At 40.9% G+C, this 12,260-nt stretch overlaps 1 protein-coding gene across 1 annotated transcript in view; it reads right to left on the bottom strand.

Moving 5' to 3' along the window:
- The window catches only part of ATP6V1C1 (ATPase H+ transporting V1 subunit C1), a 38,987-nt gene that overhangs the window by 12,491 nt on the left and 14,236 nt on the right, over positions 1 to 12,260 (bottom strand). Inside the window, exon 7 of the mRNA XM_007934803.2 lies at positions 9,849 to 9,917. Coding sequence (XP_007932994.1) covers positions 9,849 to 9,917 — 69 coding nt within the window. The remainder of the gene's footprint in view (positions 1 to 9,848; positions 9,918 to 12,260) is intronic.

The raw sequence follows: 12,260 nt of genomic DNA on the forward strand, positions 1-12,260 counted from the left end.
AACTGTGGCTACCTGACCATTTCTGACCAACAAAACAGTCACTTCATATGGTTCAACCAAACACTAGGGAAGGTAGAAATGACAACTGATTTAGGTGGGGAGCTGAGGGAGAGGTAAGAGTCCAACACAACTGACCACCATGCTTCTGGTTTAGATCACTAGGTAGATCCTATTAGCACATGCTACAAGGGAAATTGATAACGCTATTAGCACATGCTGCAAAGGAAATTAACAGTGTGTTAATTATCACTGGTGACTGGAATGCAAAAGTTGGAAACAGAGAAGAATCACCAGTAGTTGGAAAATTTGGCCTTGGTAACAGAAACAATGCTGGAGATAGCATGATAGAAATTTGCAAGGCCAACGACTTATTCATTGCAAATACCTTTTTTCAACAACACAAACAGTGGTTATACACGTGTGGACTTCACCAGATGGGAGTACACAGGAATCAGACTGACTATATCTGTGGTAAGAGGCGATGGAAAAACTCAGTATCTTCAACCAAAACAAGGCCAGGAGCTGACTGTGGAACAGACTATCAACTCCTCATATACAAGCTCAACTTGAAGTTGAACACAACTAAAACAAGACCATGAGAGCCAAAATATGACCTTGAATATATCCCTCCTGAATTTAGAGACCATTGAAAGAATAGATATGATGCACTGAACACCAATGACCGGAAACCAGATGAACTGTGGGATGACATCAAAAACATCATCCATAAAGAAAGCAAGAGGTCATTAAAAAAGATGAGAAAAAAAAAGACCAAAACGGATGTCAGAAGAGACTCTGAAACTTGCCCGTGAGTGGAGGATGGCTAAAGCAAATGGAAGAACTGACAAGATAAAAGAGCTGAACGTTAAGATTTCAAAGAGCAGCTTGAGCAGACAAGGTCAATTACTATAATGAAACGTGCAAAGACCTGGAGTTAGAAAACCGAAAGGGAAGAAAACACGCTCAGCATTTCTCAAGCTAAAAGAACTGAGAAAAAAATTTAAGCCTCGAGTTGCAATACTGAAAGATTCTATGGGCAAAATATTGAATGATGCAGGAAACATCAAAAGAAGATGGAAGGAATACACAGAGTCATTGTACCAAAATGACCTGGTCAATCTTTATCCATTTCAGGAGGTGGCTCATGATCAAGAACCAATGGTACTGAAAGGAGAAGCTGAAGCTGCACTGAAGGAATTGGCAAACAAGTCTCCAGGAATTGACGGGATATCCACTGAGATGTTTCAACAAAGGGATGCCGCACTGGAGGCACTTATTCAGTTATGCCAAGAGATTTGGAAGACAGCTACTTGGTCGACTGACTGGAAGAGATCCATATTTGTACCCATTCCAAAGAAAGGTGATCCCACAGAATGTGGAAATTATCGAACAATATCATTAATATCGCACCCAAGTAAAATCTTACTGAAGATAATTCAAAAACAGTTGCAGCAGTATATTGACAGAGAACTTCCAGAGATGCAAGCTGGATTCAGAAGAGGATGTGGAACAAAGGATATCATTGCTGATGTCAGACAGATCTTGGCTCAAAGCAAAGAATACCAGAAAGATGTTTTCTTATGTTTTATTGACTTTGCAAAAGCATTTGATTGTGTGGATCATAAACTGTGGATAACATTGAGAAGAATGGGAACTCCAGAACACGTAATTGTTCTCATGAGGAACCCATACATAGACCAGGAGCCTGCTGTTCAAACAGAACAAGGGGACACTGCATGGTTTAAAATCAAGAAGGGAGTGCATCAGGGTTGTATCCTTTCCCCTTACTTATTCAATCTATATGCTGAATAAATAATCCGAGAAGCTGGACCATACGAAGAAGAACATGGCATAAAGATTGGAGGAAAAATCACTAACAATCTGTGATATGTTGATGACACAACTTTGCTTGCTGAAAGTGAGGATGACTTGAAGCACTTACTGATGAAGACTGAAGACTACAGTCTGCAGTACAGATTACATCTCAATATAAGAAAACAAAAATCCTCACAACTGGACCTATAAGCAGCAGCATGATAAATGGAGAAAAGAATGAAGTTGTCAAAGACTTCACATTGCTTGGTTCTACAATCAACACGAATGGAAGCAGCAGTCAGGACATCAGACAACGTATAGCACTGGGCAAGTCGGCTGCAAAGGACCTCTTTCAAGTACTGAGGAGCAAAGATGTCTCCTTGAGGACTAAGGTATGCCTGACACAAGCCGTGGTATTTTCGATCACCTCATATACATGTGAGAGCTGGACAATGAATAAGGAAGACCAAAGAAGAATTGATGCTTTTGAGTTGTGGTGCTGGTGAAGAATGCTGAAAGTATCGTGGACTGCTAAAAGAACTAACAGACCTGTCCTGGAGGAAGTACAGCCAGAATGCTCCTTCGAAGAGAATGGCCAGACTTCATCTCACCTACTTCGGTCATGTTAACACGTGTGGACTTCACCAGATGGGACCATTCCTTGGAGAAGGATGTCATGCTTGGTAAGGTGGAGGGTCAGCGAAAGAGGGGAAGGCCCTCAATGAGATAGATTGACACAGTGGCTATGGCGATGGGCTCAAGTATAGCAGGGATTGCGGAGATGGCATGGGACCGGGCAGTGTTTTGGTCTGCTATGCATAGGGTCACTATGAGTCAAAGACGACTTGACGGCATTAACAACAACAAGGAAAAGTGGACAGTTTGAGACTGGGCTTGGCGTGACAACGTTGTGGTACCGGTAGCTACTTAGGGAGCATCTCCATGGGGTGGTCCAGTAGGACCTGGTTATGTGAGTCTAAAGCTATGGAAGGAAGGCATGCTATACAGATAGAGATCAGAGCAATGGGTGAGGCTGAAACAGGCGGACAGAAAAAGAGACTCCCCTGCTGCATTGGAATAACCAAGTCTCGAATGGCCAATACTGAGGGCTACCAAATTCTCTCCAGCTCATTCAAGCAATTCAGGCACAGAAGGTAAGAGACTACAATAAAGATTAAACAAGATGACAACTTTCAGAAGGTCACAGGGGCCAAGCTGATAGCGCTGCCAAGAGGACAGATGAACTGGTGACCAAAGAATCTATGTCAAGAAAGAAAGGAAGCATGGTTCAAGGGAATCAATAAAGACAACACAAAGAAAGGGCTGGGGAACTGGAGATGCAGGCAAGGTCAAAGAGCAGGGTCAGTGGAGTAAAAAAGATGGAGAGAAGCTTTGGATCTAATAGTTAGGTTACAGATAGGATTCCAGAGGAAGAGCCTTTCTAGTGATAGGGGGTGAGGCCAAGCGAACAGGCTGCAGACATCAAGTGGAGGGACACGGTGACCATCCATGGGCTGCAAGCACCAGGAAGCTGAGAAGCCAAATGCTGGATGGATTTAAACCAAGGCAAAACCAGCAATGATCTTAAATGACAGATGAGACTGAGGTGAAGAAACAAAATGAAAGCCACAAAAAAGAGCTTGAACCATCCTCAAACAGGAAGTTGGGCAAGAGCTGTGCTTGTAAGGGGGCTGAGTATAATTTAACCTGACATGCAAAAGTCCCAATAGTTCAAATAAATAACCCAAACTCTCACCCTTTAGTTCTATTGTTATGTAGAAGCAGTAATACTATCTTCTAATAGATACAACTAGGCCTATAGGAAATGAAAATTCAATGGCTAGTCAATGTTTTCCAGGTATTTCATGGCATCTGTCAGCCATCCCATGAGATTATTAATGCTCTCTGGAGCCTCCCACTGCTACTCATCTCTCTCTTAAGACCTGCCATTCTCTCCTGCTAACTCCTAAACCTATTCTGTTGCCCCACAGACTCTTCCCTGCCTCTCTTCATAAAAGTTATTGTGGTGGTTAAGTTTGTGTGTCAACTTGACTGGGCCTGGTTGAGTGGCTGGGCAGATGGATGTAGTGTGGTACTCCCCATGAAGAGACTGGTAATCAACTCCATGGTGGAATCTACTGTGAACAGGTGAGTAGCTGCCTTAGGGATGTGGTCTGGTTCCAGTATACAAGGAGAAGCCTTGGGGAATGGGCCCTAGCTTATGGCATGCTTGAACCCTGCATGTAGCTGTGTTGTTCAGCAGCCTGCCATGCTCTGCCAACCTTGGGATTTTCAATGGACTTGAATTAACGGCCTGCCACGTGGTTTGGGAACATCGCGACTGTACCTTTTTACTTGTCAACCTTGGGCTTGTCAGCCTCAGCAGTCAGGAGCTATCTGAGTGAAGAAAATTCTCTAGCTCCAGTGGGCTGGGAGCAGGAGGCAAAGCTGAAGCCCAAGATTTCACCCAGCCCCCAGAGCCTGGCACTTTGAACTCAGACTTAAAGCCTCCAGACTGTAAGAGAATAAATTCTTGCTTGTTCAAGCCATCCCATTTGTGGTATATTCTTGTCAGAGCGGCACTAGGTAACCAGAAGTTATCTTTCCAATGCTTGCTCCAAAACACAAGTGAATCTTCCTTCCACACAATGGTTCTATCATATTTTTCCAGGCCTTCCTAGCTGTGCCTCATTTGGAATTCCAGCTCCCCGAACAAAAACCTCTATAAAGCACCAATGAGTCTGTAATGCCGCTTCCAAAGGGCTGTGAACACTCAAGGTCAGAGTGTACTTATGAGTCATCCATAAGACAAGTATTGCCTAAGTTAAAATGTTATTTCCTGGACATTTTTTTTCCTATAAACTTATTAAAATGATTTTCAAAAGCTCTAATACACTGAAGTGGCATTCTTTTCCAGATACGTGCATGTATTTAATTATATTACTTGTGTTACAAATGTCAATATTCAAAATTGACATTTGTACAAAAATAATACTCAAGTATCATCATTGACATCCTGAGTTTATTTTCATTTGAGGGTCACAAATTACTTAGCCCCCAAAAAGTTCCACGAGAGGTAACCTGTTTTCTGGAAACCTTAGAATTTTTTTTTAAATAATTTTATTTCGTTATTGTTGTTAAGAATATACACAGCAGAGCATACACCTCAACAGTTTCACCTTGTCCAATTCAGTGACACCGATTACATTTTTCAAGTTGTACAACCATTCTCACCCTCCTTGTCCAAGTTGGTCCTCCTTCATTAATATACATTCTCACCCTCCTTGTCCAAGTTGGTCCTCCTTCATTAACATAAAACTCACCGCCCCTTAGGTTTCTCTCTAACCTACCCAGTTGCTACTGTCAGTCTGCTCCAATATACACAGATATTAAAAGAGCAGAATGCTCGAGGCAGAAATACCTTATTAGTTGAGATAAACTATTGCTTGGTTTTAAGACTTTAGAAGAGATTTTTGGCTTAAGGTTTAAAGATCTCAGCCTACATAGCTCCAGAAATCCTGGATTCCACGAGAATTCAAAATTCTACTCTGTATTTTCTCCCTTTCAGTAAGGATTCTTCTAGATCCTTTGATTAAAACATGCAGTAATGGTAGCTGGGGATCACCCAGTTCATCGGATCTGAAGATGAAAGAGGCAGTTGTTCAAGGAGGCAATTAGCCACACATTCCGTTTCGTCCTCTTATTCCTGATTCTCCTCCTTCCTGTGCTGTTCCAAGCAAAATAATATGTTTAAAGCCCATGTTTTAGAATAAATCCGGGCCTTCTTAACTGGCCTACACACCACTTACCTGCAAGTCTAGCTTGGCGTATGTACAACCATGGAGGACATGCTGTATGTACTGGGTCCTTACCCTCCTCCACCTGCCACCTAGGCATAGAGTCAACCTCTTGGCTTTAATGCCCTTACAGCTCAAGAATTTGAATCAGAAGAATTTTATCAGCTTCTACAGTCTGAAATTGACCAAACATGCAATCAGGATGTGTTAATTATCACTGGTGACTGGAATGCAAAAGTTGGAAACAAAGAAGAATCACCGGTAGTTGGAAAATTTGGCCTTGGTGACAGAAATAATGCTGGAACTCGTATGGTAGAATTTTGCAAGACCAACGACTTGTTCATTGCAAACACCTTTTTTCAACAACACAAACGGAGGCTGTACATGTGGACTTCACCAGATGGAACACACAGGAATCAGATTGACTACATCTGTGGCAAGAGGCGGTGGAAAAGCTCAATATCTTCAGCCAAAACCAGGCCAGGACCTGATTGTGGAACAGACCATCAACTGCTCATATGCAAATTCAACTTGAAGTTAAAGACAATGAAAACAAGTCCAAGAGAGCCAAAGTATGATCTTGAATATATCCCTCCTGAATTTAGAGATCATCTAAAGAATAGATTTGATGCACTGAACACCAATGACCGAAAGCCAGATGAATTATGGGAAGATATCAAGAACATTATCCATGAAGAAAGCAAGAGATCACTAAAAAGACAAGAAAAGAAGAGAAGACCAAAGTGGATGACAGAAGAGACTCTGAACCTTGCCCTTGAGCAGAGAATAGCTAAAGCAAATGGAAGGAATGAAAAGGTAAAAGGGCTGAACAGAAGATTTCAAAGAGCAGCTCGAGTAGACAAAGCCAATTACTATAATGAAATGTGCAAAGACCTGGAGTCTGAAAACCAAAAAGGAAGAACACGCTCAGCATTTCTCAAACTGAAAGAACTGAGAAAAAATTGAAGCCTCGAGTTGCAATAGTGAGAGATTCTATGGGCAAAATATTGAATGATGCAGGAAACATCAAGAGAAGATGGCAGGAATACACAGAGTCACTGTACCAAAAGGAACTGATGGATCTTCATCCATTTCAGGAAGTGGCATATGATCTAGAACCAATGGTAATGAAGGAAGAAGTCAAAGCTGCAATGAAAGAACTGGCAAAGAACAAAGCTCCGGGAATTGATGGCATACCGATTGAGATATTTCAACAAACAGATGCCCCATTGGAGGCACTCACTCAGTTATGCCAAGAGATTTGGAAGACAGCTACCTGGCAAACTGACTGGAAGAGATCCATATTTGTGCCCATTCCAAAGAAAGGTGATCCCACAGAATGTGGAAATTATAGAACAATATCATTAATATCGCACGCAAGTAAGATCTTACTGAAGATAATTCAGAAACGTTTGCAGCAGTATATTGACAGAGAACTTCCAGAGGTTCAAGCCAGATTCAGAAGAGGACATGGAACAAGGGATATCATAGCTGTTGTCACATGGATCTTGGCTCAAGGCAAAGAATACCAGAAAGATGTTGACTTGTGTTTTATTGACTATGCAAAGGCATTTGATTGTGTGGATCATGACAAATTATGGATAACGTTGAGAAGAATGGGAATTCCCGAGCACTTGATTGTACTCATGAGGAATCTGTACCTTGACCAGGAGGCTGTTGTTCGAACAGAACAAGGGGACACTACATGGTTTAAAATCAAGAAGGGAGTGCGTCAGGGTTGTATCCTTTCTCCACACTTATTCAATCTATATGCTGAGCAAATAATCCGAGAAGCTGGACTATATGAAGAAAAACGTGGTATCAGGATTGGAGGAAGAATCATTAACAACCTGAGATATGCAGACGATACAACTTTGCTTGCTGAAAGTGAGGATGACTTAAGGCACCTACTGATGAAGGTTGAAGAATACAGTCTGCAGTATGGATTACGTCTCAATATAAAGAAAACAAAAATCCTCACAACTGGACCAATGAGCAGCATCACAATAAATGGAGACAAGATTGAGGTTGTCAAGGAATTCACATTGCTTGGTTCTACAATCGATGCCAATGGACGGAGCAGTCAGGACATTAGACGACGTGTAGCATTGGGAAAGTCAACTGCAAAGGAACTGTTTCAAGTGCTGAGGAGCAAGGATATCTCCTTGAGGACTAAGGTGCGCCTGACACAAGCCATGGTATTTCCAATCGCCTCGTATGCATGTGAGAGCTGGACAATGAATAAGGAAGACCAAAGAAGAGTTGATGCTTTTGAGTTGTGGTGCTGGCAAAGAATGCTGAAAGTACCATGGACTGCTAAAAGAACTAACAGATCTGTCCTGGAGGAAGTGCAGCCAGAATGCTCCTTGGAAGCAAGAATGGCCAGACTTCATCTCACCTATTTTGGTCATGTTGTAAGGAGGGACCATTCCCTGGAGAAGGATGTCATGCTTGGTAGGGTGAAGGGTCGATGAAAGAGGGGGAGGCCTTCAACGAGATGGATTGATACGGTGGCTGCAATGATGGGCTCAAGTATAGCAGGGATTGTGGGGCTGGCGCAGGATCGGGCAGTGTTTTGTTCTGCTGTGCATGGGGTCGCTATGAGTTGGAAACGACTCTACAGCACTTAACAACAACAACAACAAGTCAAGTAAGGTGACATCTGTCAGGTTAAGCTGCTTAAATGAAAAATCATCAAGGTACAACCTTAGTCTTCAGTTCATCATGTGAAAGACTGCTGTGCATGAAAAGTATTTCCCCAAAAATGGGGGGAAAAAATTCATGATGAGAACAGGCTTGTTGTTTAATCCTAAAACATCTACATTTGTGATACTGCAGTAACAACTCTTTACTTACTGTCTTAAAATAACCTCATGAGATATACAGGGAAGATACTCTACTCACTTTACAGATAATGAAAATGAGGCCCAGAGAAGTTAAAAGACTTACTCTAGGTAACACAGCAAGTTGGTAGCAGTACCCAGCAATTGAACTCAGATCCCTGGGCCCAAGACTCTTCCCAATATACTAAGCTATCTCCCTTATGACACAAAGAAACTGGAAAAGAAAATATTTCATGGGCCTGGCCTTACTAATACCACCTCTCTACTATCTCCTATCCCTTCCTTTCAGCAGTCTGCCTCCTCTTGAGGCATATACATGCAGAAGAATCCTTTGTGGGTTGCATACACACTGTATTTAAATATTTTCCCAAAGAACGCTTCACGTGGCAATGGCAGAATATGTAGAGTCAGAAAGAGTACAGGGTCTGGAGTTAACAGACCTGAGTTCTAGTCTTTACTATGCCTCTGGACACATACAGTTATATATCTTAGGCAACTATTTAGCCATTTTGCATTTTGAATACCTCATCTAAGAGAACAATTACTGCCTAAATCACTTCAGAGAATTGTTTTAAATAGTAAATTAGACAATATATGATAAATTCATTTATTAAAAAATACTTCATAAAAGTATGGTATTTTGGGTATTTTTTTAAGGAAAGCATAGATTATGTAAATTCTATGCTCATTAGAACGAGATGATGGCAGGATGGGACAGGAAAGAAGGACAAATAGAAATGACAAACACAGGCAGGAAATGGGAAGAGTGTCGTTACACTGTGAGGACTGCAATCCATGTCACAATACAAAATGTGCACAAATTATTGAATGGAAAACCAATTTGCTCTGTAAACTTCCCCCCAAATAAAAATAAGTTAAAACAAACAGAAAAAAAAAAAAAAAAAAGTAAAAAGAAAGCGATGATGAAGATTTGGAGGCAGAAGCAGTTCTCTAGTAGAATATTCTAGTAGCCCTCTAGTATACTTCCTTTCTAAGGTAAAATGAGGAATTAAAGCTACAAAGCAGACATGCAATGAATGAAGATAATCATGAATGAAGAATTTTTAGCAGGCAGCACAGTGTAGCAGACAAGTACCACACCAGAGGCCTGAGTTCCAATTCTAGCCCTGCCACTAAGGCCCTGTGTGTGACTCTGGGCAAAGGGCCTCACCTCTGCCGCCTCAACCTTCTACATCAATAACCATGAGTGGGTCAAACAGAGTGTGCACAGTCCCTTCCAGGTCTAAAGTCAGGTAACCAGAGCTAATGCAACTCCCTTATTTGCAAGGTGAAAATGATGGCTCTACAACTCAATTTATTTCAAAAGAAAGACAGCACAGAGATTTCCAACCCAAACTGTACAGGAAATTCAGTTTTACAGAATACTACTTACTTGCTTGACCTTGGAACTACCATTTCAGCTAGTGTTTCATACTGCTTAATCCAATCATTGTGGTTGAGCCTGCAGAAAAAGTATAAGCATTGATGAAGTAGAAGAATCTTACTTCTTGCCATAGCCAGGAAGAGAAAAAAATATACAGGACCAATAGGAAACACAGCTATAGCAAGCATACCTCAAATCCAACAACAAAATTAGTCTAATTTCCTACTGAGAATGAATTCCAAATACACTGAATGTATCAGGAACTATAGTTTGCCACCCTCTCATATGCAGTAACAAATGCAACAGAGGTACAGCCTAGAATTAAGCTTGCAAAGGAGTAAAGCAAAGTTTAGATCCTAAATTACTTTCAAATGTTATGGCTGGTATACGTTACCTCATTTTTAAAAAGAAAATGACAACGCTGAATCCTATCATTTCCATCAAGTGACCAGTATAAACCAAAAACCAAACCGAACGCAACTGTCATTGAGTCAGATCCGACTCACAGCAACCCCTCCATGTGTTTCCAAGGCAGTATCACTATGGAAGTAGATTGCCCAGTTTTCCTTCCTCGGAGTGGCTGGTGGGTTTGAACCACCAACCTTCTCGTTAGCAGTCGAATGCCTCAGGCACTACGCCACCAGAGCTTAAAGGGTTGGATAAAACTGTATTTACATAAAGTACAGAGTACCAGGAAGTAGTACGTAAATAAAGTGACAGTAAACTACGTTGTCAAGAAACATTGTGCAACAACCTTCCCTAGAGGCCACTGGCTTTTGAGGGTATGAGGAAAAACAAATACAAGACTTAAAATTTAGAGTACTAGTGTCTGTGGGCCAGACAGAGAGCAATGCATTACATAAGATGACCTAGGTCCTATGTTCCAATTACAGTGTATTTAACTATGAACACTTCTAGTTTTAAAAACAAAGTTTAAATAGTTGAATGAGGCAAACCTTTTATCTGAGCAAAGAGCATTTTCCTAAATAGTATTAAAACAGATACAGAGCTATTTACTATAAATAATCAAGTGCTTCAGCATTCACAAGGAAGAGTTATGTAACTAAAACACAAAGCAAAACTTCTGGAATCAAACTCCTAGTTTAAACCCTTCTTCATGTGCAAAGAATAACCCAGAAGCCTATATTCTGAGTAAGAGATGACTCGGTGGCACCTAACAACAACAACATATTCTGCAGTAAAGACAAAGAAGTGCAGATGACAGAGAATACTGCAGCCACTGGAAATTCTAAGGAGTATCTTTCCCACACCCCCCCTTCCAGGTGGCATCTTGACATCTTCCAATATTCCCTGTTTCCTAACCACATAAAAATGCAGAGCAAAGCATGGGAAGGCTTCATGCAATGATGCTCTGACAAGGCCACACATCTCCCAGATGTTTGGAGCCCCAAGTTTCTCTAATAGTGAGACTTTAGTATAAGTTAGTAACCGTTAACAGTGTTTAACACACACACTGAATTCCGTTCTTCCTATGAGTGTTCAAAGATTTCATTCTACCAAGATTAACTATGATAAAATGTCAACACAGAAGGCCTAATCCAAAGGAGGTATTAAGAGTCATCTAACCTAAGGGTTGACAAATCTTACACCCTTAGACCATACCTATTTTTGTAAATAAAGTTTTACTGAAACACAGCCACATTCATTTGTTTATGTATTATTCATGGCTGCTTTCAGATACAGAGTTGATGTGGTAGAGTTGGGTAGCTTCAACAAAGACAGACCATACGGCCTGCAAAGCCTAAAACATTTACTAGCCCTTTACAGAAAAGCTTTGTTAACCTCTCATCTACCCATCCTTTGCTTCTTAGAGGGCTTAATTCATCCTAAACCTGATGCCGTCAAGTCAATTCTGACTCATAGTGACCCTGCAGGCAGGCAGAACCGCCCCATAGAGTTTCCAAGGCTGGAATCTTTATGGAAGCACACTGCCACATCTTTCTCCCCCAAAGCAGCTGGTGGGTTTAAACCAAACACTAAACTTTTGGTAGCAGCTGAGCACTTAACTATGGTACCACAAGGGTTCCTAATTCATCTAATTAGTCAAAAAGATTTTTCAGAAAAACATACAAAGACCTTACTATTTTGAAAAATCTAAAATCTGTGTTTAAGAAAAAAAATCAAATAACTTAGCATTATTTAATTTTTTAATGAGTCAATTCTACCAAGTTACTAAATTTGTTTTGGAATCTCAATTTATAATTGTTATCTCCACAAGCAAGTTACAAACTCAATTCCACTGTACGTGTTACACGAGTCCATGTTAGCTGACAGAACGACTAGCAGGTTATATTCCCTTTACACTTACTTAGGTTTTAAGGAAAACTTCACATTGCAATACCGGATACTAACATTTTTCTTATATTTTAAGAAGTAAAAACTCTTTGTAACAGAAAGACA

The sequence above is a fragment of the Orycteropus afer genome, unplaced genomic scaffold, assembly GCF_000298275.1.
Source record: "Orycteropus afer afer isolate SDZICR_OR568_19922 unplaced genomic scaffold, OryAfe1.0 scaffold00021, whole genome shotgun sequence".
NCBI classification, from domain to species: domain Eukaryota; kingdom Metazoa; phylum Chordata; class Mammalia; order Tubulidentata; family Orycteropodidae; genus Orycteropus; species Orycteropus afer.